The sequence below is a fragment of the Corylus avellana genome, chromosome ca8 (genome assembly GCF_901000735.1).
Source record: "Corylus avellana chromosome ca8, CavTom2PMs-1.0".
Lineage (NCBI taxonomy): Eukaryota > Viridiplantae > Streptophyta > Magnoliopsida > Fagales > Betulaceae > Corylus > Corylus avellana.
In genome coordinates, this window is record NC_081548.1 from 18,708,234 (window position 1) to 18,735,482 (window position 27,249).

Below are 27,249 nucleotides of genomic sequence, written 5' to 3' on the forward strand. Positions count from 1 at the left end.
GTTTTGGGCATAGCCTTGGTGTGTATTTTATGCATATCTTTATTTACATTTTAATTCCTAAGTGCTACAAATAGAGTAAGTAGTAGAGATAGTTAAGAAATCTTTACCAAACCTTACGCTGGGAATTCCTCGCATAAATGCGTCTGAGCTCTTCTAGAAATGCTTTTCATAACATTCTTTGAAGCAGGGCCCTATATCACTTGAAAGCTCTAAGCAATCAAATAAGCATCGCGTAGATTGGATAGTAAATTTTGGGTGATATTCATTCAAGCAATCAACATGAGAAAACCATATACAAGCTTTCAATGCAATGGGTTTATGTTTAAATGTTTCGTCACAAATTTTAATTTTATTTTCAAGGCATGTGTGTATTGTTTCTTGAACTTCATCAAGTTCAAAGGAGTGAGTATAGAGGATGGGCAATGGAGAGGGAGAAAAAGAGATAGGTGCAAGAACGTTGTGTTGAACTTTATCAAGATCAGAGAAATACGAAAATTGGATGGGAGGTGAAGATGTATAGAAAGAGATATTGGCATGGTCATTAGCTTGCACGGTTAGGAAAGGTAGGATAAGCGATTCCATCAACACTACAACAAATTTTTTAATACATTTGTAAGCCATGGATTTTGTTCCACTTTAGCAACTTTTTATTTTGATGTATAATCAAAGCGATGATTAGGGCTTAGCCCTTGTATATATATATATATATATATATATATATATATATATATATATATATTCAACAAAATTAATTTATTCTTAAAATAATTTGGCTCAGATAAGTATTTCTAATAGTTGTGACTTTTGGGTTAATTAAAATGTGAAGAGCCTATTGAAGGGCCAAAATACATTAAATCAAAGCACATATTTCAAAGGTTGAAAGGATAATTTCATTTTATAACCTAGCTAAGGAAGATCCCGGTAAAAGAAGCATCTCGACAGAATCAAAAGGTTATTGTATTCAACAGAAGAAAAAAAAAAAAAAAAAAAAACTTTTACTCAATATGAATGGGTAGAATTAATGCGATTTAAATAAAACAATAATTTAATAATATCATAATGAAATATAATTCCTTATGATGTTTCATTATGGATTGTGACTTTTGGAATGGAATTCTTCACATGTTCATACAAATAACAAGTTAGATGACTTTAATGATAGCATTTTAATTTTGAAAACTCATAATCCTAAATAAGGATATTGCTTAAAAAGAGAGAGAAATAGAAAACCACTTGATTTATGATCAATCTGATCATTTTAGCAAAAGTTGCAATTTGTAAAGAGCTTTCATCAAAGAGTTTACATCGAAAGGCTTTTCTAATACACCAAGATGATTACTATTACATCCACAATGATAACAATATCAATGCTAACTAAGAAACGGCATAACATAGAGATAATTATCAAAAGTCTCGGTCTCAAACTATTCATCTATCAAAGGGTTACCATAAAATTGATAATACTCTCAAAGATACTCTAAAAACTTATCATTCAAAGGATTTTCAAAATCATGCCACACTTCATCACTTAAGAATTGAATCAGTCCAACTCTTCAAAGATCAACTTACTAATGCGATCAAAAGCTGGCCTCATGTGTAAGTCCACTTCATAGTGAGTACAGATACATAAGAAATTCATGTTATTATGTTTGTGAACTCAATTTGTACATATAGACCATTTAAACCACATGCAATAATATGCAACATTATTCCGTAAGATTTATAAGTCATGTGAATGCAATATAAATATAAGATATATGATAATCAAGTGATAATTCATGTGAATGTACTATAGATGAAAGTCATTGCCGCATCTCATCCATCAAAAGCAGCTTGACCAGGATTGACCTCGGGTGATCCACACCACTAATGACTTTCGTCTATAGTGACCACCAATCAAATATGGCTGTCGGTCATGCTATAAACCATTGGTACGAAGGCAATTGAAAACTGTAAACTATGGATCAAAGTGCATATAACCCATATAATGGTAAGCCCATAGTTGTTATGTGTACATGAAACACCATGTCAAAGGATGCAATTTAACCATTGCATTTTACATGGATGCATACTTTTATAAACAAACTATAATTAAGTGGAAAAATAAAGGCAATAATGGAAATAAAAGAAAATAGAGACAGACTTTATCTGCTTCGGTATATGACCTACGTCCACATGATAACGTTTTAAGAGCTATATTTTGCTTTTATTCGATCACTTGATAAATTTACAATACAAAGGATCCTATTTATAAGGAGGTGGGGAAAATATAAAATAGTATGAGAGATAAAATCAAATTAGATTTAAATGTAATTACAATCATTGATGAAATCAAATCCCATAATATAAAATAAAATTTCGTAATATCTTATGACATCCCTTTCAAACTCAAGGTAAAAGATTATGGAAACTTGAGTTTGATTTTTCTTATTCTTCTTCCTCTTCTCTCTCTCTCTCTTTTCTTTTCTTTTTTTTTTTTTTTTGGGCGATGGCAACGGTTGACGATGGTGATCGGAGATGCTCCTTAAATAACAATAAGCCAAAAGAAGGCCAGCTATGGGCTAAAATGAAAGTCAACAAAGGGCTAAAAATGAGGCCAACTAAATAATGGGCCAAAAATAATATGGATAAAGTGGATAACTTGACCTCTTTTTTTTTATTTTTATTTTGATTTTTTTTTTGTAGAGTCATTTGGACTCACCCTTGCAGAGTAAGGCTTTTATAGCAAAGGGTGTGGCCCTAGAAAGAATTTGCATCTAACAAGTCTCGAACTTGAGATCTAAGGGGTAATATTCTCTAAGATCACAATTCTCAACCAGTAGACCAAACCCCTTGGGATTCCTTTTTTTTTTTTTTTTACATAGAGAAATTTCTCTTTCCCACAGCAACAGTACGAAGAGTAAAGTTGAGGAAACTTGGAGAAAATCTCAATGATATTTCACCTGAATGGGGCAACAAGCTGTGCGACTATGCATTTTATTATTATTATTTTATTTCACAAGCTTTTGTCTCTGAATCTTTTGTGCCAACTTTCAACTGCATCCATGCACTATTCTTCAAAATACACTAAATAGAGGAAATGAAGGTGATTTGAAATGAAGATAATTCTTTTTTCCTACTTGAAGGCTTTTGCAAGCAACTTTTTATCGAGATTCATGTACTCCTGCTGCAAACCGACATGGAACCATTTCTCAAATCCCCAAAATTCTGGAAAGAAATTCACCGATGGAGATTCCATATTCTTTTTAAATTTATAAATTTCAGTCGTTCATTTTATCCAAGCGTTTAAAATAAGTCATGTTTCAGTATTTAATGAGTAAGCTACCCTCAAAGAATTTAATAAGCGATGTTTCTTTATTAAATGTTAAAATATAGCTTATTTTAGACGTTTAGATGAAATGAACGATTGAGATTTATGAATTTGAGAATCTCAAATTTAAAGAAAATTTTAGGGTGTCTCAATCCGAAATTCACAGGACCATTTGGATCGAATATTGTGAAAGAAAAGATAATTAAATAGAGAAATAAAAGGTAATAATTTTATATGGTTCGGTTTATGACCTTCGTCTATATGATCAAGTTCTTTTTCTTTTTTCTTTTTTTTTTTTTTTTTTAAAAAGAGGAAAAATCATTCCGGTCTCATTAATTGAAGAATGATCACGAGCATAAAGCTTTTAGATCGCAGAATATAAAGCTCTGAGAAAATCATAGCCGAAGTTACAAGGTTACAACATCATAGATACATACATAACAATCTTACATTTAAAACCTATTTATGACATCAACACCCGCTAATCTATGACTAGTTGTAACAACATGTCTGCTCCAAACAGACTCAATCCGATACATAGGTAACAACATTCTCCTACTGAAACTCATTCTCCTAAACTCGCAAGCCAGAAATTATAATCAAGTTCTAAAGACAGCAATTGATTATTATTATTATTATTATTATTATTTTTTGACATGTCGGCACAAAAGGGAAAAAAAAGATTCGAACTAATGGTATCTACTTTATTATGCGTGGTTCTAGTCGATTGAACTATCTCTGGGGGACAACAATTAGTTATAATTAACGTTGAAATCAAATCCCATAATATAAAATCAAATCTTGTAATATGTTCTAACAATGCATCATTCCACTTTCAAATGACCATTTACACTAAAAGAACTCACTACGCAAAATATATTTCTTGCGAGTTGTAAACATTCATATTTAATTACATAAAAGACTCATGATTATAAAAGAATTATTACAATATTCGTGTGAGGGTCATAAGGCTTTCTCCGAATAAACTCGAAATCTATGAAATGATCTAATATCCGTGCGTGCTTAATCTAATCTAAAGGTAGCTCTTAAACCTAATCTGGAGACGCCGATTGTTTGAGTAGATCACCAAATATTCGGTGTTTGGCAGAAACTTCCATATTTTGAAAAGTCATGGATGAATAATAGATTTACAAATTTACTGTACGGAAGCATACAACTAAAGAAAGAATGGAGCAGAGTCGCCGACTGTCGATATCAGATAGATGGGAGAGGATATGAAGTGCAAAAAAAGAATGGAGCAGAGGTGCGCCAAGGAAGAGACAAAGCGCTGGTAATTTTTGGGTATTGCAGTAGAGAGATGGCCCTCCTCTCCTCTACGCCTTCCCTCTCCTTCGCCTCTCCCTCTCACCCCCCAAACTCAAACTGGGGGATCTTCTCCTTCACTTTCCACACCACCCAATTCGCTCGCCGCCAACGCCCAATCGCCTCCTCTCACCTCTCCTCCACCCTCGACATGAATCCCATCGACAAGTCCTTCTTGAATTTAGCTGAGGCCTTCTCCGAAGAAGAGCTCTGGGCCGCGGCGTGCCTCCGCGTCCGCTCCTTCTACGAGTTCCGTCCCAGTGCCTACGGCATCCGTGTGAGTCCTAGACTTTCATTTCACTTGTTTTGTTTTTTGGGATACCGGGGTTATTCAGAAGAAAATTGACTTTTGAGATGTGGGTTTTCTCTGTTTTGGTGTCATAGTCAACCTTTGAGTTTAATCGGTAGTTTTAGCAAATTAGCAATTGAATGGAACCAGAGCTTTTTGGGTGTCTAATATGTTGTTACGGAAATTTGGGTTGCATTGGTTGAGAAGTTAAGTTAGTTAATTTCTTGAGTTTATGCTCAGTTTTTAATGTGATTGCTAGTCCCCTTGTCTTTATGAATTGAAAAAGAGAGTGAAATCATTATAATGGAACCAACCAATTGGAACGAAATCCTCGTGAAAAAAGCTTGTTAAGTTTCAATTAAGTTGCTTTAAGATAGTTGTCATTCGGTCCCAAAAGAAGAAGGCGCTGTGCTAGTGAATCTTCCATGGTTTTTGGAGTTGTGATTGCTTTCCACCTGTCTCTTACCAAATCTGAAATGATTATGAATATTCTCTTTCGTCTGTTTATGAAGCTTATGATACTACAATCTCCTTTTCATTGATAGCATGTTTGGTTTTAAGCAGTTTGCTGCCTCAAGTCACAATGAGATAAATAGTGCACATTTTGGAGTCACTTTCTTTTGCGTTTTTATTCTTCTTTTACTGGAAACAGTATTATACTTAAATGGCACTTTTTCCTTGTCAAGTTCTATTAGGATCATAGAAGGTACTTGGCTGAGCGTGAGTTTGAAGCACTAAAAGAACGTGTAGCTGGGAAAAGAGAGGGCTTCAGAAGAGTTTCTTGCATAAATGCTACTCTTCCATTGTCACAGATATCAAACTTTGCAGATGATCTATGCTCTGAATGCAAGGTTTGGTTGCCTTTTCCTTTGAATGACCTGGCAAGAGCTTTGACTTTTTCAATTGTTTCTCTTGGGTTTTTGTTGGATTTGTGTGCCCCATGTAGGGCATCTATACAAAAAATACTTAGCAACATCTGTGTCTGAAGTAAAGCTTTTCAGCTTAGTGGACTCTAATGAGCTAGGTTTTGGATTGATTGGCTGTTTTCTGTCTTTGTCTGTGTACGATGGCAGATACTCTGTAATTTGGTTGTTCCAGAGACAAACAAACACATTCTAAGGCTTGTATTTTGTAGTTTAGAATTATTCAAAATAATATGTGAATCATATATGAAAATGGTTGGTTAATGCTGGAATCTGCAAATAATTCAGATTTAAGTGACAATGCTGCATTAATTTAACTTCCAACTTCTGTCCTCCAAGTATGCCTTAATTTGGATTTTATGCAGTGCTAGACAGGGACACGGGCCCTCTTTAACTCCCTCTCTTGCTCTCTCTCTCTCTCTCTCTCTCTCTCACACACACACACACACACACACACATCTTTGAATCTTCACAGGCATTAAGCACCTCCTTAGATCTGAAAGCCTTGTTGTTTCACTTGTAATTAGCTTTGGACATAATGTTTCCTTGTAAATAGCATTTAATATTTTACTTAGGCAAAAGTATTGGTTTCTGACAATCTTAAATTAATAACTTTTATAAATTAATCACCGTTCATTTACCATAAAAAAAAAAAGAAAAAAAAAAGAATCCAATACACAAAACTCCTCTTGCATAATCAACATATAATGAATTCACACATGATTCATAAACATTAAGATCAAAAGAGGAATTATGCACACAAATAGGACCCTCCTTTTTTTATTTATTAAAAAGTGAAAATATAAAGACATGAAAAGCACCCTACGGCAACCCCCACCCATACAAAGGAAAATAGTTGCCTCTCTCCACTTGGTGCCACCCTCTTCTCTTGTCACCTGCCATCCCCCTGCCCCATTGTAATCTTCCTCCCCCATCCATACAAAGGAAAATAGTTGCCTCCCTCCACTTGGTGCCACCCTCTCCTCTTGTTACCTGCCATCCCCCTGCCCCATTGTAATCTTCCTCCACTCCTAACTCTTCATGATTACCCTCGTCCCTTTACATTGTAGCTCCCCAACAACTTCCCCCTCCCTTTCATTCATATTCACATAAATGAGAATTATGTAAACAATACAATAATCTTGGAGTTAGAAATAGATTTTGGAATAACAAGAAATACTAATGGAGATAGAACTGCAATAAACGCAAAGAGGAGGCATACAGATGGATAGGGTATTAGTACATCTACTGTGACTGCGCGTCCCGGTGTTGCATCGCCTCCATCCACTTGTTCCCCACCACCCACCACCCCCTTCCTCCCAACCCATCTGGGCGACTGTAGGCTCTCCTCACCCATTTTTGGATTTTTTTTTTTCTTTTTAAATTATTGGTAGCAATATTTGGTGTTAAGAAATTTTGAGTGGCTTCCAATTGCAATGGAAAAATATTTTTACCAACCAAACAACAGAAAACATTTTCGATATTACTTTGAAGGCCTGAACCAGACAATGGATCAATATAATTTTTGTGGAAGTTGTTTTGTGAATGAAAGCATTTTCTATCTGAAATTATTTTACGTCGAAACAAATAAATTTCTTAGGAGATTTAGTATTTGATTTGATTTTGTATTCAATTATTTCAGTGTACTCCTATATATTAGAAATTTTCATTTAATGCTATGCATTTGTGTCTCTGTGTTTTAGGATCATCACTACTAAATTTCCTCTGTTTCCTATTGTTACAATGTCATTAGATACTGTGAAATTAAGAGGAGTTATGCATAAGTGTCACCATGTAAAATTATTGTTATTCAATGTTTCATTTAATCTTTTGTAGTTTTCTGACAATGGAGAAGATCGAGTAGTAGTTGGGACTCTTGACCTTAACCAGTGCATTAGTCTCCCAGATGAGATAATAGGAATGAAGCCAGAGGTATTTGATCCGATTTCAGCTCTAACTTTCTGGATAGTATGAACATGTGTTGTCATTTCTGGTAAAACTACATGCACTGTGTCATAACTGCCTTGTTTGAAATTAAGTTGGAGTATGGCATGAAATCATAATCTAGTGTAGCTCCTATGCCATGAGATTAATAAACTGCAGAATGAGAAAGAAAAGAATGCAATGTAGCTAAGTTTATGCCAAAGATTTAAGAGTAGGAAACTATAATTTCTGTCAGTAGCTTCATGAAGATTATATATACTATCAATTTTATGTGTCTGTTTGTATTCTCTTCAATTATGTGGAGTTGAGTTGCATTTCACATAATGATGCTGGCTGATCATGGTACCTTCATATAGTTGGTTAATTGTGAACATTATACTTCCAAGGATACAAAGTCCATGGGTAATTGCTTTCAGTATTTTGATATTTTTATTTTGTCCCACTCCTTTAGTTTTTAATCTAGGGATTGGTGGGCTCTAACCCTGTTTGATCTTCTTGAAGAATACCGCCTACATATCCAATAATATTCTGCAATCCAGCTTCCATGCACATATATTTATCCAAATGCGTAAAGGAAATAACAGGCAATATATATAGTTTTAGGGTTTATAGTGATGCCATGGTCATACCTGTTATCTCATAGAAAAACATTGTTTACTTCTTAATATGTCTTACCAATGAGCTATAGCTCAAATGGTACCTCCTCCCTTTGTAGCAAGGTGGAGGGCGAGGTCTTCAAGTTCCACCGAGTGCGTGTATAACTTTCCAATAAAAAAAAAACTTTCAATATATCTGATTTGGCTTCTAGTTTTTGAAAGAGACTGTTAACAACCTTTGAGGTGGTTGGACTTTGTGTGCTGATTGGGCCATGCGTCACATGCAAGCCTCACCGGTTGTCACATGAAATGTGGAACTGGTGGGGTGTGGACCAATCAAAAGCGTGTCCTCATTCTTAGAACACACAGCAATAAGATAAAATGAGTTTTCCTAATTCATTTGAACAGGGGATTGGAGCTGATTTTTTAAGGGCATATCTAAGCAATGTATGTGTTGCCAAGGAGTTGCACAGAAATGGTTTAGGTTATTGGGTCGTTGCCAAGTCAAAGATAATTGCTCAAGATTGGGGTAAGAACCTACCTCTTATATTTACTTTTACTATCATTGTGGTCACTGCATTAGTATAGCACCATACATGCATGCTCTTTGTGTCTTCGAAACCATACTCCTCTGTGTTAACTTATTTCATAGCTGCCGATATCTATATTGTACTTCATATTTACCCATCTGAAATTTTCATTGTACTCTATAAAACTAGTAGATACTGAATCAATAGTCTTTCCCATCTTGATATACATTTTTCCTATATTATGATGTTTATCCTTCACTTTGGTAGTACTTGTGAATGAAACAGCTTACTATCCGGAGGAACATAAGAAAAACTTTGAACATTATGTAAAGTTCTTTGAGAAATGCTATTGGGACCAAATCTTTTACTAAAAGATGGGTACCAAAATGACGTGGAGCTTATTCATTGGTACTCAGTAGCATTTTTCTTAATTAATTGTTTGGGAAGACTTCACTTTGGCCCCCTACACTTTCACCCGATTTTACAAACCCCCTCTGAACTTTTAAATCTCTCATTTTGGACTCCTGAACTTTCAATTACTTTCAATGTGAACCCCTCCGTCAGATTTTAAACGTTACACGATGTTTATACCCTTGACTTTTGTATAAAATTTTAACTTCTAAAACGTTTTTTTTTTTTTTTTTATTTTTAAAAAAATGAAAATTAAGGACATTTTGGTCTTTTTTTGTATTTTTAACGGTTAAAATTAACAGAAGGGTTCTAATTGAAAGTAATTGAAAGTTTAGGGGTCCAAAATGAGAGATTTAGAAATTCAGGGGGGTTTGTAAAATCGGGTGAAAGTTCAGGGGGCCAAAGTGAAGTTTCCCCTAATTGTTTTGATCATCTTCAATGAACAGCTCCACATCCTCTTGGTATCCATTTCTTGGTAAAAAATTTAGTACCCCTAGCATTTCTCAAGTTCTTATTCTTCCTATACAAAGTTTCTCACAGGAGTAGGGGAATATTATGCAACTGACTAATCTGATTTTGGGTGAATTATTTCCTATCATTTGTTCTTATGTAAATGAAAATTTATTTTGTATATTAGTTCTTATGGAATGAGTATTTATCTCATATCTTGTGCAAGCTAAAAATGGGAAAATACATAAAAATTCTGTTAAGCATGCATAATTGTTTCGTTGGGGGTTGGGGTTATTAATAAAATGGTAAAACACTATTACTCTTTTTACAGCTGACTCCATTGATCTTGTTAGTTACTACCAAGTTTAGATCAACTGTAGTTTGATTTTGTTTTTTTTTGAAGTGGAGCGAAGGTACCCCCGCCTAAAGGGGCATACCCAAAAAAAAAAAATCTTTGTTAGAAATGTTAGATCAGTTTAAATTCTTCAACCTCTGTCTCGCATGTGTGTGCATCCTCAATTTTAAGGTTTTTTAATTTTTATTTTTAATTTCAATTTCATTGGTTATGTTTTTCTTTCCTTTTTATTTTTCCTTTTCTGGCTCTCGACATAGTACATTGAATTAGTCCTCTTTTTGTTGATTTCTTTTTTATCAATTGTTAACTGTGAAAGTGTTGAAAAGGATCAAGTTAAGGTACTAATTCAATTGGTTTTCTGGAATTTATTCAGGCATAACTGATCTGTATGTCCATGTAGCTGTTGACAATGAAGCAGCAAAGAACTTATATATGAAAAGTGGTTTTGTATATGAAAATGATGAGCCTGCCTGGCAAGCTAGATTTCTAGATAGGCCTCGAAGACTTCTTCTGTGGACTGGTCTCCCTGGTATGGAGCTATGACCTTGTTTGTAGAATCTCAATGGTTGTTTCTTTTCTCTTTTCTTTTCCTTTATATTTTTAACTGTAAAGTGAACTTTAAATGATGTTTGGTCTGAAAAATTGATTACATTTCCATAAAATATGAACTCTGGAGTCTCGATGTAAGTAGTAGATGAAAAGCCTGCCCATTTCTCCTTCTGATAGAAGGGACTGATATATAGTGTGATGAAATTGGAAAATTATGAGTGATATCCTCCAGTGTGTTTATCTGAGCTAAGTAATATTAACCTGCTAAAAATCAACATTTCCTATGAAATGTAACATTAGCAAGTAAATATTCGTGTTCTACCGGTTAATGCTATGGTTTGTATGAAGGTGCTTTTTGCTAGGGATTTGAGAAGCTCTAGCCTTGGATCACCTAACCATCATTCATTTTAGCTTTGTTCATTAGGTTTGTTAGATTCAAAAACCTGGCTATGCAAACATGGGGGAGTGGAAAAATGGAGAAAGAGGTTAACTATCTACATTTATATGTTTGCAAAATAGTTATATTCACTTTTTTTTTTTCCTGCCTGCTACACTGTCATTTGTTGTTGCACCACCAAGACTGAACATCTGCCATTGAAATCTGTTGAGGCAAGCATGTCTCCCAAAACCCCTAGCTCTGGGAATTCACTCCATTCATCGAAACCAGTTGTAAGAGGGCTCTCCACGTTGTATCTTCTTCCAACTATGAAAAGGTCATAGTCATCTACTATTTCTCTCAATTTCATTGCGGTCTCGGGTCCATCACTTACCATCTCCTCGATGTAAACTACATATTCTTCACCTGTAGAAGTGCTATACTTGAGGTCCTTGAGTACCTCTGAGTCCAGCATTTTATCCCAATCAGTAATGCCTTCTTCACCCTCAGGAATCAACCGTATCACAGTTAGACAAATGTTAGAGTCCTTCGCCATGCGTTTAGCCAAAGTCACTGCCTCTCTATCATCACGGCCTCCCAAGAAGACCATGGCAACGTTATACGACTCTAGCGTGGCAGTTGTTGAGCGCTTTAACTGGCCGCGGTTAACAAGGATTGCCACAGAGCAAGGTGCTCTCTCAATGACACTACAATTTAGGATCCTTAGCGTATTGTCTTCCAATTCAATAGACCCATCAATGGAGTATTTTCGATGGAATGGGAGGACTATAAGAGATGTAACTTTGTCCAATGCAAGCATGCAGATGTCCTCATACATTAGCTTGGATGGGGAGATGGCTGTGAAGGCATTCACAGTTACACTATCAGGATTATTTCGCTGAAAATGAGTGAATGAAAGAATGACATCTTCAGAGTAGGAGCGGTTTGAAAGAGTTTTCTTCTGCATTTGGTGGGAAATGAAAACCGGGGAGGCTCTACCAACTAGCTCAATGAGGTGAAGAGCATAAACAACAAGGGGGCTTTCCCTTGTTGGTGATACATTCTCAAGTAGGTTGATGATGGCAGGTATGTGTTCTGGTCTTTGGATGCAAGCAAGTATCTTTAGCTCTGTATTTGGTTTCTGATCAACTAAGTTTCTTCTCTGATAACCAGCATATTTTCTTGAAGGATCGTATAAGCGCGAGATCAGAATTGGCACAATGATGGCAATTACAAGAATTGTGTACATTGCAACAGAGAAAATCTCCGAGGTTATGTTCTACATTTAGTTAGGGAAATATTAGAGTTTGATGACAGCATAAAAGAGAAACAAGAAAAATGGGATTTAACGTACCTTGTTGGCTCTGTAAATGCTATAGTAGGCCATTTCACAAACGCCTTTACAACTCATAATGAGAGCTAGTGTGGTTGCATCCTTGATTGGCATCTTGCAATACAGTGCAGGCCCCATACAGGCTCCAAACTTGGCAATGACAATGATAATTGTAATGATTAAATTGGGCATTACCAACTGATCGCCATTAAAGTTGATGTCTGATAGATTTGCCTTCATCATGGTTATGGTTACAAAGAGTGGTAAAAGCACCCCGGAGACCATGCAATCCAGCTTTTGGACTAGAGTTGATCCCAGTGGCGGTCCGTCTGGTACGGCCAAACCCAAAATGAAAGGCCCAAACACCACCGACAAGTCAAACTGATTAGATGCCAAAGCAACACTCAACACTACTATAATAATGCTAAAAATATAGAGGTCCTTCACAGGCCTGCCTTCAGGGGTTTGTCTCACCATCCAAAACATAGTCGGCCGGGCAATAAATACGACAACTATGACATACCCTACAACCATCCCAATATCCTTCAAAGCCCTATATTTGTCAAAATAGGCAATTTTGGCCAATGAGAAACCATAAACAAGAAACCCGCTTAGCAGGTCACAAACCACTGCCGTAGATAGTCCAAGTCTACCAAGTTCAGAATTTATAATATTGAGGTCACTTAGAAGGCAAGCAATGACCGGAAACGGAGTCGAAGCTTGTATCGCCGCTGCCATGATGATTTTCAGTCTCTCTACGCTATTTAGAGCATAAAGATCGCTGAGGACCTTTTGCATTCCCATAGCAAGTAGGAAAGGCACTAACAGGGTCAAAGCACCAATACACATGGCCTTCCTTCCTGTTCTAAATATCATGCTCAAGTCCATTTTCACTCCACCTAGAAATAGGAAGAGTGTGTAGCCTAACGAAGCTAGGATACCAATAAGGTCTTGGCTTAAAACGGGGAACAAGTATTCACGATAAGTGTCTATGCTCCCAAGTAACTGAGGACCCAATACTAGGCCTGCCTGGTTCATGCATAAAATCACATATATTAGTACAATTCTTCAAACCAAACAATCTCATCTTTAAAATTGCAACAAAAATAGGTTCTTGGAGCAACAAGATGGTTACTACTTCTTTTTCAATAACCAAACGATAGAATCACAGCCAAATTAGTATAAAAATATGCATAAATTCTAAATATCATGACACACATTACGAAGTCTTTTCAGATTGTCGACTATTAACATTTAGAGAAATGCTACTTTCTATACAATTAAACCTATCTCACATTGGCTAACATGTCATGTTTTAAATTACTTTTTATATTAAACACTTAAAAAAAATTAAAAATAAAAATAAAAAACAACAACAACAACAACAAAGGGGAAACTTTACTTTGTACCCCAGAATTACCACTCGTTTTGACATGCCCCCATCTCCCAAATTTCAAAACCTCTCAATTTGGACTCCTTAACTTTCAATTGCAGTCAATTTGAACCCCTCTGTCAATTTTTGCTGTTAAAACCCTTAAAAAGACAGTTACACTTCAATTTTCTTTTTATTAAAAAAGAAAAAATTGAAAAAAATGAAAAAAAAAAAATTGAAAAAAAGGGTCGCAAGGTGGCCCCACCGTTGGTCACTTTGTGATTATATATATATATAATTTGAAATTAAGGATAAATTTAAAATTTTTATAAAAAATTCAAGGGTATAAACATCATTGTCTAACTTTTAACGTTTAAAATATGACAGAGAGGTTCAAATTGATTGCAATTGAAAGTTCAGGGGTCCAAATTGAGAGATTTTAAAGTTTGTGAGACATGTTAAAACGGGTGGTAATTTAGAGACCCAAAGTGAAGTTTCCCAAAAAAAAAAAGATAAAAAAAAAAAAAGCTACTTTAAAGCATGTCACGTCCTATAAGTCAATATGAAAAGCATGTCACGTCCGCCGGTCAATATAAAATATGTATAATAAATATGTGGGAAAAGTAGCATTATTCTAACATTCATGGAGCCTTTGATAGACACCGTTTATCATCGTAAAATAACTAGATATTTCTGAAGCATATATTTCTTAAAGTCTTGTAGAGTTGTATGGGTTTATATATTTTTTTTAATTTTTTAATTTTTAATTTTTTAATTTTTTTTCATATTTTCTTGCTTCGTGGATTGTAATGGCGCCAAATGCTCTTTTTCTTTTTCTTTTTTTTTTAAAAAAGAAAAGAAAAGAAAAGAAAAGAAATTGTAACAATACGAAATCATAAAACCCACACCATTTTTATACGCCGATCAATTCACTAAGGCTTTTATTTTTATGCACGAGTATTAAGGACCTTTTAAACACAACTAATTTTTTTAGACTCATAGATTATGTTTGGTTTTCTTCCAAAATCAGAAAAGGTGAAAACAATAAGTATGCATATTTCCTTCAACTATCATCTCATTGTTAATGTTTTCCTGCTCTATCAATTGTGTCAATGTTTCCCTAAATAATAAATAATTATCAATATACCCACTAATGACAAAAATACCAAAAAAAAAAAAAAAAACCCCAAAATGGTGGATCGACCACCCACCGTCTGATTAGCCAAGCAATTCACAAACAATGGATGGGTGTAGCTTGCCACTTCCAAGAAAGTCTCTATGAGGGCGTTTGTCCAAACAAGTCTTCAGCTGCCAACCCACTTACTCTATAGACTTTTTTTACATTTACTGATTGAATTGTTAGCAATTCGAGTAAAGAATCTAGACCCCTTTATCAAACCCTTTTTGTGGAAGAAACAAAGAAATATATGTAACGAATGAGAATAGGAAAATCAAGCGTTTAACCTACCAACAATTCAGAGACAATCTTGGGCACCCCAAATCTATTGAGAACAAAATGGAAAACTTGGGTGGTGCTGAAAATGGTAAGCATCTGCACTTCCAGAAGTGGCATGGAAAAGTTTGTCAGATGTAAACTGGCATTCGTCGCCCACACACCATTTGAATTGACTTGGGGTGGGAGGGAAATGCAAATTTCTCTTGTGTCCCCATTCATGATTGAATTCAGTTCCGACACAGAAACAGAGCCAGAAACAGAGCAAACTAATGTTCAAAGAATATTGAAGTAATTCAGCCGCAATAACTTTATAGAGAGAGAGAAATCCGCCGCCCCCTTCGCCGGTAAATATGATGCAGCGTTAGTTTACACAACAACTGTGCCGACCAATGACGCCCTCCACAACTATTAACAGTTTCAATGCCGTTTTCCGACAGTGGGACAGATGGGTTGTGGTTCATTCCTTTCATATTTATTTCCGAATCCATGGGAGCTTAGAAGATGGTTGTAACCGTTGTTTGTTTGTCTGTTTCACTTCAATTCATGTGATATTCATAAATGTTATTTTTATGTTTGCATGATTTATTACGTATCTAATATTAATTATAAAAGCTACATCAATTTTATATAAAAACAAGAATAATTACTCATTTTATCCGGTAGGTTTCTCCAACGAGTAATGTTAAGTACCATTTTCTTATCTTCATAAAATCTTCTTAAAGCTGATGTGACTTTTAAAATTACCATTGGATCAAAATTCAAGTATGATTAATCTAAAATTTAATGGTGATTTTAAAAGCCACATCAACTTTAGGAAGATAAAAAGATAATACCTAACATTACTCTTTTCCAACTGTCCACCATCGTATTTTTGCCATCTTAGCATTTATTATATCATATTTACATTTAACAACTCGTCTAAAATGTGAAAAATATTTTGAAAATATCACGTGAAAAATACTAAAATATTGATATGGAAAATCCTAAAACAATGGTAGAGATTTGAGGAAACAAACTTTGTTACTTGTTACAATATCCTAGAATTCAAAGGGATCCAGATCCATGAATTCATGGGTGTTAATTACCTTCTTTAACTAATTGGGAGCGATTCCCTTCCCATTTTTAAACTTTCCTATTTCCTACCATTTTTATGTGGATGTAACAAGTGTCCAAAAAAAAATATATATTAATCACACAATAAAAAGAGAATACTAGGGGGCAAAAATATATGATTTTCTATCATTTTATCAACATTAAATATTACAATCAGAGCATTTACTAAGAGTCTTTACATTAACTGAAATTATATTATATATATCATTGTTACAAAAGATCCAAACTAAACCTTAATATACAAACGCGCTTCAAAACTCGTCTACAACATACTATGAGCAACCAACCTAATCTCACAATAACTTCTCAAGCGTCCATTGGATTGATATCATTACATCAAACGGCCGCATTTGCCTCGAGGTACATCTCGAATCTGAAATTTAAAGGTAGTCTAACTATAAAAATAACACATATTTCATAAGTAAAAAAGATACAAGTGTAAGTTTACGACTTAATGAGTAAGTACCACATGAAAATAAATCAAGCAATGAGATTTCACAACATCATGCCATTAGGGGATTTTCACAAATGTTTGTTAGAGAATGACCAGTGAGTGTTTGATAAAGTAAGGCATGACTCATGACATTTTTATGTTGAGGCATAAATACGTTTGAATTTGAGAAAAACAGTGTTTCATATATCGTTCATCTAATATTATCACATCATAATAGCATACCCATATATAAATCCTCATACGATAAAGGTTATTATAACATATCGGTACCCGTGCGGCCGTGCCACAAGGTAACATGTTTATTTGTAACATAACCCTTGTAAAATTGAGGTTAGCAAAACATACCAGGTCCTCAATATAAATGATTTGTAACAAACTGTTACCCTGCCACGAGGTAGCATAAACATATCATTACCATCCCTTTAGCCAAATGAGGGGAAGCCGAACCACCTTCAAGGCCATGGGTGGTTCGACCACCTCCTTTGACTGGCCGGGTTAAGAGATGATTCAGCACCCATTTCAGCCATATTTGGGGATGGTTCGGCCACTACTAAATGACTATTTTTCTTTTTTCTTTTGTTTTTTGGAGGCCCCCAAATGGCACCCCTTTTTCTGAGCACTTATTATTATTATTATTATTAAGGGTATTTTGTTATTTTGAGTACAGTATAAAATTTTAGTAGTTTGAAAGAACATTGATGCAATCTTTAGCTTGAAAAGACGTTGCAAATTAAGGGTTAATTTGACGGGAAATATGTTTTTTTTTTTTTTTTGCTAGTTAAAAATCATGTGTATCTCACATTTTATTAAAAAAAAAAAAAACATTATTTTTAGGGTATATATCTTATAAATTCCTAAGTTAACACGATAAAATAGAAAACTCTCTAAACTTTCTTCTTCTTTTTTTATTTTTTTTATTTTTTTTATTTTTATTTTTATTTTTACTCTCTAGGTTAATCGAAAAGGCAAATTAACCCTCACTATTATATTTTTTCCCAAATGTTTAACGCCCGTCAGTCCCAACTAAACGTATCGTTTTTGTAACGTCCCCGATGGGCAAATCAATTAACTGGTAATTGACCCCATAGTTTGTCTCCCATCCCTATCCCTCACGAGACAAGACTCAGAGATCACAACTTCTCATAAGCAAGCGACCTCAGCGAAAGACTTTCTAAACTATAGGAATAGAGTGTAATAATGAAGCAATCACACATTCATACACCAGATTAAACATAATTCCTCATAATATAAAAGTAGTCGCTAAATGTATCGGTTATCAAACCATCATCAAAATAAAAGATTACATTTTATAACATAATTGTCTTACAAAAGATCAACAGATCAAATCCTAAGTTTAAGTAATGCTAAAGAGATAATAATCTAGATCATCTTTGCCTAGGTGGTTCCTTCGTCATTCCACATGGACTTTAACCAAATTGAGTCCATATCCTCAAAAATAGCTCGGATCAGGTCTTGCGTAATCACCCATGTCTGGTCCGAATGCATCCTCGTCAAAGCTAGCTAAACCGCGCAATTATTCGTAATGGAAGGGAAAAAACATAAAATAAATGGAGTAAGTCTAAAGACTTAGTGAATGTTAACGCAAATAGTACCCATGTCAGTTTAATAATGAACTCTATTTTTATAAGGTAAACAACAATTTAATCATGACAGTTTTTCATAGACGTGATATAGATATATGATATATGTATATGATTTAGAGTAACAGTGATAGTTCAACAGTATGGTCTACTCGAGATATTATCCATTTTCAGCAGGGTTGTCGTTGTCCCTAGGGACCTATAATACAACACCGGTATCCCGGATATTATACGCTACCGTCCATAACACTAGCAGTCTGACCAAGTTCGACCTCGGATGGCTCACGCTCTAATGATGTACATTCTATAGTGACTGCCTGTTAAGGCTGCGCTGGTCACGAAACAACCATTGGATCTAAGGCCCATATAACACACACATTTGACCATAAAACTAACAATTATAGTAAGTCCATGACCATTATATCGCACGTACCGGTGTACCATGTCATACGATGCAATTTATCTTATCGGTATTTTACATGCATGCTTTTACAAGCCTTATTTTCATTAACATATTAAGTACCACGTTTTTCACAAAAATGTAGAGTTTATGTGCAACAAGTATATATATCGTGAGAGTTGTAAATATTCATGTTTTGGTACACAAAATAGCCATGCTCATGTGGAAAAATAAATGGCAAGCATTATGTGAGTTAAAACTCACTTGAGTCGAACAAAATCTCCGAATATTCTTCCAAACGATCTGGGTTCTCCAAATCTGTGGAAAAACTTCCATTAGTCCTAAGTCTAACTTAAAACAATCCTAAAACATGAAAACATGAGCTATTGGACGGTTTGGTCAAAATGGCGTTTCCCCTGAAATGCTTCTGACCGTACGTCTGGGCTCGAGGCCGTATGTCCGCCCAGAAAATTTCAGGTATAACTTTATTTGTTCTAAATGTCCACCTATCCTTCCAAACTGGTTCTAAATCCATCTAAACGGATTTCTAAGGCCTCCTATCTCCAAATAAGGTCTCCATGCAATAGAAAACATGTTCGATTATAATGAAATGCTAAACCCAACTTTAAACAAGATCAAAGGCATAATCTAGGTAAAGTTTCAAACCAACAACTAAGCTAATCTAGAAAGCAAAAAGAGTAATAACGACTTAACAACAAGAGTGGCTTAGAAGGTTACCTCCTTAAAGCCAAGCCTTCAAGAAATCACCTCTCCTTCTTCACAAGACACACAACCTCACAAGAACACACTAAAAAAAAAGGGTTTTAGGGAGCTTGGGCGAAGATAAGGGGGGTATTTATAGGTGAGAAAAAGCAGAGGGCGCTACCAACTATTCTAAAAAGTAGCGGAAGTCTAGTATTATTGGGGCGTACATCCGGTACTATCTACATAGCAGTCCAAAGGCTGTAGCGTACGTTCATGTATTATCCAGAAGTTTTCCTAAAAGCAGCATACGTCCGCTGGTCCCCAGGCGTACGTCTGGTCAGAAAGTTCAAAATTCTCAAAATGCCCCTTTAGTTGTCCTTAGTGACCCAAAACCCAATTTAACCATCTAACTAAGCTACTTAAGCTTAGTTAATTATTTGAGTCACTATAGTTATACCACGTCAGCATAATAATTTTTTATTAATTCAATTTAAAAATTAAATGTAGAAAAAACAAATTTAAGGGGTGGTCGGAAAGCCACCCCATAGGGGTTATGGGGTGGCTTTCCGGCCATCCCATAGGGGTTGGGGGTGGCTTTCTGACCACCCGTAACCCCTTCGGGGGTGGCCACAAGCCACCCCATAGGGGTTAGGGGTGGTTTTCCGGCCACCCCTTCCTAATTTTTTATTTTATTTTTTATATATATTTTTAAATTAAATTAATAAAAAATTAATATGCTGACGTGGCAAAATAGTGCGTTTAGTTGGGACTCATGGGCATTAAACATTTGAGCGAAAATGTAACGTTAAGGGTTAATTTGCCTTTTCAATTGACCTAGCGAGTAAAAATTTGAAAAATTTTTCTGTTTTGGCATGTTGATTTATAAGAGCATTCCCATTGTGCTCTTTAAATTTGGCTTTTTTTTTTTTTAAAAAAAAAAACTCACAAAAAGAACCGTTTAACAATCTCTTTACTCTATTTCAAATTTAACTTTGATTAACAAGGTTCTACAAATACCAAGTGCCAAAAAGTGAAAGTTATTTAATGAGTTTGATATTTAATTCATTTTAAAAGCGACTCTTCAAATTTAAAAAAATGATTTTTTTTTTTTTTTTTTAATTTAACTTTTATTTAAATAGCGAAAACTAATAAATTTACCCTTATTTTTATATAACAAGTTGGAAAAAGTTATGCCCAACGTGAGAACGAATAAATGTTTTTATTTTTGAAAAGTATTATGAAAGCATCTGATCTATCATCTATCAGAGGCAGCTTGAAGTTGGTTTCAACTTTCTTCAAGTTTGATATCTTCTGCTGAATCTCAAATTTGCAAAAAGCAATGAGACAGAGACAGAAAAATCCCACCGTTCCACCACCCAATCCACGCACAAGTCAAAACCCAAAACTTCCAACATCAGAGTACCACAAACCCGATCTCTTTTCCTCATCCAAGACGGTGTTTGCAATCTGCTTGGCCTTCAGGGTGGCCAATGCTTTGTTGGTGCAGACCTATTTCAATCCAGATGAACACTGGCAGGCTCTCGAAGTCGCTCACCGCATTGCTTTCGGGTATCTTCAATTTGGGTCATTTCTTTTTGTTTGTTTGTTTATCTTGCTTTGGGAAGCAGTGGAATATGGTTTCAAAACAGCATAGTAATAATGGGTTTGTGTTTGTTTTGGTTCATGAAAATGGAAGGTATGGGCATTTGACGTGGGAGTGGGAGAAGGGGATCCGTAGCTATTTGCATCCGATGCTGTTTGCTGTTCTCTATAAAGTTCTTGCCCTTTTGGGTCTTGATACACCATGGTTAATGGTAATCATGTATGGTTTTATATATATATATATATAGCGATTTCCGTTTTGTGCATTTCACATGATGGGTGAAATTAGATTTAAGTGTGACTGGCATGGACAGGAACTGTGAGGAAATTGATTTGGTTCTGGGACTTTTGTTCTTCCCTGCTATTTCATTCTTATGCCACCTCCCAAAACTGCATTAACAGGAGAAGGTGTTTTTGATAGGCTTGATGCTATTTGAAAGTGTAGAAATTTACTTACTGATGAAATCAAACATTGATTAATGTCACCTGCCTTTGGGAGCGGTCTAACGTGCATAATAGTACTGGGCCTAGCGCCAAGCATGTGTCAGAATAATCAATAAAAGCTTAAAGGATTTGTGTTCAATGTATGAAAAGAATGAAATAATGATTTCCTAACATGGAGGGGGTTTCAGAAAAGCATATTCTACCGGTTTATTTCAGTTGGAAAGTCATTTCTTCAATACTGCTACTTTTCACTTGGACAAAGTTTGATTCCACATGTATTTAAGAACGAATTTGAAAATTAATAGAACGAGTTCTATTTTGGAATCCAAGTGATGCATTTTAAAGCAATCTTCTAATGAAATTATCTATAAAAAGTGAGTGATTCCAATCATAACCTTCTTTCAGCAACTTAATTGGCTTATTCTCCTATGAAGCATGAGGGATATGAATACCTATCATTTCATCCAATACATATATTAGTGCCATGTAAATAATTGCAATCTATGCTAATTTTTGGAAATGTATAGGTCTCCTTTTTGGTCTTAGAGATATAGGATTGAATTTTACATTTTTTTGTTTCTATTATGGAAGTTTGAGTATTATTATTATTATTATTATTATTTAATTTCCTTTGAATATTAATAAAATTAGTAGTGAAAGCATGTGGCCCAAAAATAATTCCACATTCATTTATTTAGAAACATTATGTATTTATTTATTTTTGCTTGGATTACCTCCATAAATGCATTAAATCTTGAAGTTTGTGTTTGTTGTCTTTTAAAGATACTTATTTCCTATATTCCATGCTTGATAGACAAGGGCTCCACGGCTGTTACAGTCCATATTTTCTGCAGTTGGCGATTTGTATTTGTTCAAACTGTCAGATGTCCTCTTTGGTGACTGTGTTGCGAAATGGGCAGTATCCTTCTTATTTGCATTCGTTACAGGATGAGAGCTCTCATTCCATTTTTATTATATACGAGTACTATTATACAGATTAAGAAATTTATGATGGAATGCATACTTAACCTTATTGCAGCTCTTTTCACAATTGGCAAATTGGTTTATGATATTTTGTTTCCCTCGTACGTTGTCAAACAATTTGGAGACTGTTCTTACACTTGTTAGCCTATACCACTGGCCTTGTATGAGAGTTTCTTCCACCAAAGTTCCCTTGGTTTCAAGGAAGTGGAGTTTGGCAGCAGCAGCATTGGCTTGTGCTATTCGACCAACTAGCGCTATTATATGGGTGTATGTCGGCCTACTTGAACTGTTTGTGACTCATGATAGACTGAAATTCATTTTTCTAGAGGTGGCCCCCATTGGGTAGGTATTAATGCAGTTTTCTTTGTTTGTTATCGCAATTTTATGATCATTTCTTTTGTGCCTTAATTTGCATGAATTCATTTGGCTAGTTTATTCTTTTCTCTGTCCATGCTTTTAGAAAATATCTTTAACAATCTCTACTAATCATTTTATTTTTTCCTTTCTTGATTTACAATGATCTAACAGTTAGTAAAAATTGTCAAACAATAAGTTGATATTTGAAGTGTTTTCCAATATTTAATGCAGCTGTGATGAGATTCTTATGGTTGATTGATGCCAACATTTGATCACCAAAAAAAAAAATTAAAAAAAGAAAGATTAAAAAGGCCACTAGCCAGGATTGGGAAATTCACATTTTATAAGGCAGAAGAGAATGAAATGCCTCTTCACTCCCATTGTGCTAATTGTACGTGCACTCAAAGATAAATGTTCTTTCAAAGAAGTCTGAATTCTTTAGTACTAGTAAATGGATTTTTTTATGCACATGATGAAGCTGATAGTAATGTTGGTGTGAAATTCCTTGTAAGAGATGCCATGGAGCCTGTTTTGGGAGATTGCAGCCTGTAACTGTGCATACTAAACGTTGGTGGATCTAACTTAAAACCTTATGTTGAGGAGGCAGAGGACAAATGCTTAGTAAAAGACACTAAAGGCAGATATCTCATTTCTATCTGAAGTCCACAATGATTTTGTGAAAACATTTTAGCATAAAATATGCAGGATAGGTTAGTATTGTAAGCCCCTTCACAACAAACATGGAAAAAATCCATATTAGTTCCCTTCTCTCTCTCTCTCTCTCTCTCTCTCTCTCTCTTTCTTTCTTTCTTTTGTTTTTGCTATTTGTGGACGATTGTATCATTGTTTCCCTTATAGTTTGACTTATGGTATCAGGGTCCTGGTGCTTGGACTAACATGTTTATTGGATCGTTTGGTGTATGGCTCGTGGGTCTTAGTACCTCTTAATTTTTTCAAGTTCAATTTTCTTTCCTCTGGGGGAGATTATTATGGCACTCACAAGTGGCACTGGTACTTCACTCAGGGATTTCCTGTCATGCTCTTCTCATTCTTACCATTTTCCATAGCTGGAATCATATGGTCCAAACAATGGAAGCTGTCTGGCCTTATTGCGTGGGTTTTAGGACTTTACAGTGTACTAGGTCACAAAGAGTTCAGGTAGTGTGTCTGAGATTATTTATTTTGCACATATATAAAACTTAAAATACATTTTTGGAACCTTGACTCTTCTTCTTAAATGATTAGTTAAATTATGAGTTACAGGTTTGTCCTGCCTGTGCTCCCGATAGCTTTGATATTCTCTGGATATGCATTAGCTAAGATGAAGGCACCTGGTGCCCCAGATACTAAAAAGAAAGGATCTTTGCGCTCCCATGTCAAAGGTTCTTTTAAAATGCGACTTTCCATCTTGTTCTTGCTTGCCACCAATATACCAATGGCCCTCTATATGAGTTTGGTTCATCAGGTACACTGTTTTCCTCTTCAATGAACCCAAGTAAATCACTTCTTTGTTCTTATAATGTTCCTTGGAGAGGTGATAGGCAAGACACTTAATCTTTTTGTGTCTTTTATTTTGTATAAATATAGTTAAAGTAGTATAGGAGGGCAGAAAAATCATCTGCAAATGTTCGATTGGAATTACAGTTGTTATGATGATACTTACGTGCAAGCGTCCTATACAGAGAGGAACTGAGGATGTGATGATATTTTTATCCAAAGAAGCTCGCAATGAGAAAGTTCAAAGCATCCTTTTTCTAATGCCATGCCATGCCACACCTTACTACTCGAGTTTGCATCGCAACCTACCAATGCGTTTTCTCGACTGCTCACCGAGGTCTGGACTTCTTGGCAACTTGGCTGAAATAATTTTTCTTGTGTCCAGGCTATCTCTAATCGAACGTGTTTTATGATTCTTATTCTTTGATGTTTTGTTCAACAGTGAGGAAAACGGAATTCCAGATGAATCTGACCGTTTTATGATGGACCCCGTCAGTTTTGCATCAGAATTTGCAAGAAATTGGTCAATACCTAGTCATGTTGTGTTATTTGATTCAGAAGAGAGATTATTGAGGGGTTTTCTAATCTCACATTCTTTCAGAGAGGTAAATTCTAAGTCTCTATTAATCTTATGTTCTTATTATATCTCCTGTTGCTTTTTAGCACTAGTCCTTTTTTTGGGGGGCTAAATCTAGATTATAATGGCAGATAAGAAGGTTTTTCCATTCTCACTTCAAAGTGGACCGTGATCTTCAAGCATCAGTTGTGGTATATGTTTGGACAGGCCACTGACATTTGTCTTCTATGACATTTGTCTTTTTAGTCTAGTTCTTTGCACTCTGATTTTTTCTTTTCTTTTCTTTTTTTGTCTTTTCCTTACGAAGATATCTTTTCATATATCATGTTACAAACAACCTTGATGATAGTAGTGCTACAGTTAGCAGGAATACTTATGGACAATTATTAATTTTCTAATCTGAATTATTTAGATGTTATATTTGTGTGTGTGTACCCCCTTTTACAAGTCTTTCTTAGCTTGATGGTCGCGTCCCTTTCTTTGTCCCTCCATTCTTAGGGTAGCAAGTGGTGGAGCTGGGAATTTAATTTTTAAGAGGCTGATCTAAAATGTAATAATAAAATAACTTTTTAATTCTCTTTATATACTATGTTCTGTTGTATACAAAGTATATGATAAATACGATAATAGAACAAAAGAAAAAACTAAGTAAAGAAAGAAGCACTAGTAATTGAATGATAAAAGAAATAGAAAAATGCATAATGCTAAATGTTAATATAAAAGACACTTCATTATTAATTGTAACTTAGTGTCACTTTTCCTCTTTTTGAAAGTAAAGGTCTTGCTTTGAGCATGGAGCTCATAACAGTTCTTCTTCGTTTGTTAAAAAAAAGAAAGAAAGAAAGAAAGAAAGGATAAATGCAATTTTGGTCCATGTAGTTTGGGGTTTTGACAAATAGTTCATTGAGTTTTAAAAATTGATTGATTGCTCACTTTTTGAGCAAAAACGAAACCAAATTAGTTCATGTCGTTAGAAAAGTTGACGTAATTCGTTAATGAGCCATATCGGCACCAAATAGAGTGTCACACGTGTCACTTACAATAGAAAAAAAATTACTTAAAAAATATTAAATATGAAATATAAAAAATATATATTTATATAAAATTGAAAAAAAAAAAAAAAAAGAAAGAAAGAGGAAAACAGTGTAGTATGACAAATAATCAAAGACTCTGAAAAAAAACCATTAACTAAGCACTCCCTCTACCTCTACGCTTCCCAATGCCACCCTCCATGCCGGCTCATGTTCCTCACTTGCCTATGCGTGGCCTCCACGCGCTCCCCGCACACGTTCATTGCCGCCATTTTTTCAGTTCTAGAGTTGAGCTTCTCCCTATGTTGATCCGGTTGGGCTTCAAACTAACCACACCCCAGAAAGAGATTATGCTTTCGTTGTGTTTTCTCTTCTTAGTTTCTCTAGTTTCATTGGAAACTAGTCAATGGCTAAGTTACATGGGATTCTCTTGCTCTCAATGGTTTTATCCATCATATTGAGTTGCATCCTTCTCTGGTTGTATTCTCACTCAACTTTTACCTATCTAGTTTTCATCCAGTGCAGTGAAATGCTAATTGTCTGTTTAATTTAAGTGTTGCGGTTGAGTTGCTTACATTTAGTTTTCTTTTTTTTTTTTTTTATGTTGTTGTTTGTAGTTCTTTCTCATGTAAAAAAAAAAAAAAAAAAAATCCTAGACCTATTTGAGTCATGCCTCCATGTAAGGCTCGCTATAGACATACAATGGCACTGCCACAGTTATCATTGAATGAAATCAAGCACTTGCGACACCTATTATGGGCACTGGGTTTAGCCACACTTCGCCCATGACTAAGTCCAAAAGCTTATCTATCCAGCTGAAATTGCCAGGTCTTAAACCAAACTCAAGCCACTTGTGGTTGGCAGTTCAGAAAAGACACATACAGAGGGGGAAAAGACGTGCGAGGAAAATATATTGTATTTTGAAACACAAGATTCATGAATGAAAAAGGCTGAACATGTCAAGATTCAGCCTCCCTAACACACATAATACAAACAGGTCACTTGTGAACAAAGAAGCCTCACTAGTTTCTTTATCTGAAATAGGGTTAATCCTGTCTTCCTTTGGAAAATGAAAATGACATGACATTACAGAAGGGGAAACAAGATGGGGAGACAGGAATTGAAGAGAAGCCCACCAACCTAACACTAGGTTGTCCTGTCCTGAAAATTTACATTCGTATTCATGCTTCAAAAACTTTGCATTCTGTTCTCTTAGAATTTTCCTCCTGCATACCTAACAGAGTTGAACATAGTAGGACCCTTGACA

At 35.1% G+C, this 27,249-nt stretch overlaps 3 protein-coding genes across 5 annotated transcripts; 2 read left to right on the forward strand and 1 right to left on the reverse strand.

Annotated features, from left to right (window-relative positions):
- The first annotated feature begins 4,396 nt into the window (after positions 1–4,396).
- LOC132190328 (GCN5-related N-acetyltransferase 7, chloroplastic) lies at positions 4,397–10,925 on the forward strand. Of its 2 annotated transcripts, XM_059605282.1 has the most exons (5): positions 4,402–4,910; positions 5,618–5,773; positions 7,682–7,777; positions 8,794–8,914; positions 10,505–10,925. In XM_059605282.1, exons 1-5 carry the CDS (start codon positions 4,446–4,448, stop codon positions 10,672–10,674), a joined length of 1,008 nt encoding a protein of 335 aa, XP_059461265.1. In that variant the 5' UTR covers positions 4,402–4,445; the 3' UTR covers positions 10,675–10,925. The 2 variants fall into 2 exon arrangements, with proteins under 2 accessions (XP_059461266.1, XP_059461265.1); XM_059605283.1 differs by lacking the exon at positions 5,618–5,773 and having other exon boundaries at positions 4,397–4,910.
- Positions 10,926–11,020: 95 nt separating this feature from the next.
- LOC132190982 (cation/H(+) antiporter 4-like) lies at positions 11,021–15,705 on the reverse strand. Its single transcript, XM_059606005.1, has 4 exons — positions 15,588–15,705; positions 15,230–15,483; positions 12,411–13,418; positions 11,021–12,335 (listed from the first exon to the last, which is right to left on the reverse strand). The coding sequence occupies exons 1-4, from the start codon at positions 15,703–15,705 to the stop codon at positions 11,229–11,231; spliced, it is 2,487 nt and encodes an 828-aa protein (XP_059461988.1). The 3' UTR covers positions 11,021–11,228.
- Positions 15,706–20,702: 4,997 nt separating this feature from the next.
- LOC132190336 (mannosyltransferase APTG1) lies at positions 20,703–25,371 on the forward strand. Of its 2 annotated transcripts, XM_059605292.1 has the most exons (9): positions 20,703–21,059; positions 21,187–21,304; positions 22,351–22,455; positions 22,576–22,862; positions 23,754–24,035; positions 24,141–24,342; positions 24,560–24,711; positions 24,817–24,979; positions 25,083–25,371. In XM_059605292.1, exons 1-9 carry the CDS (start codon positions 20,830–20,832, stop codon positions 25,164–25,166), a joined length of 1,623 nt encoding a protein of 540 aa, XP_059461275.1. In that variant the 5' UTR covers positions 20,703–20,829; the 3' UTR covers positions 25,167–25,371. The 2 variants fall into 2 exon arrangements, with proteins under 2 accessions (XP_059461275.1, XP_059461276.1); XM_059605293.1 differs by lacking the exon at positions 22,351–22,455.
- Positions 25,372–27,249: the final 1,878 nt, after the last annotated feature.

Excerpts from the sequence above, each read along its gene's own strand:
- LOC132190336 (XM_059605292.1), top strand. The coding sequence starts at position 20,830 with ATGAGACAGAGACAGAAAAATCCCACCGTTCCACCACCCAATCCACGC. Across the intron at positions 22,863-23,753 it reads CTAGAGGTGGCCCCCATTGG|GGTCCTGGTGCTTGGACTAA; the intron begins GTAGGTATTAAT and ends TTATGGTATCAG. Across the intron at positions 24,712-24,816 it reads TTTCTCGACTGCTCACCGAG|TGAGGAAAACGGAATTCCAG; the intron begins GTCTGGACTTCT and ends TTTGTTCAACAG.
- LOC132190982 (XM_059606005.1), bottom strand. The coding sequence starts at position 15,705 with ATGGATTCGGAAATAAATATGAAAGGAATGAACCACAACCCATCTGTC. Across the intron at positions 15,484-15,587 it reads TTGGTCGGCACAGTTGTTGT|TTTGCTCTGTTTCTGGCTCT; the intron begins GTAAACTAACGC and ends TTTGAACATTAG. Across the intron at positions 12,336-12,410 it reads GCATTTACAGAGCCAACAAG|AACATAACCTCGGAGATTTT; the intron begins GTACGTTAAATC and ends AACTAAATGTAG.
- LOC132190328 (XM_059605282.1), top strand. The coding sequence starts at position 4,446 with ATGAATAATAGATTTACAAATTTACTGTACGGAAGCATACAACTAAAG. Across the intron at positions 7,778-8,793 it reads TAATAGGAATGAAGCCAGAG|GGGATTGGAGCTGATTTTTT; the intron begins GTATTTGATCCG and ends TCATTTGAACAG. Across the intron at positions 8,915-10,504 it reads GATAATTGCTCAAGATTGGG|GCATAACTGATCTGTATGTC; the intron begins GTAAGAACCTAC and ends GAATTTATTCAG.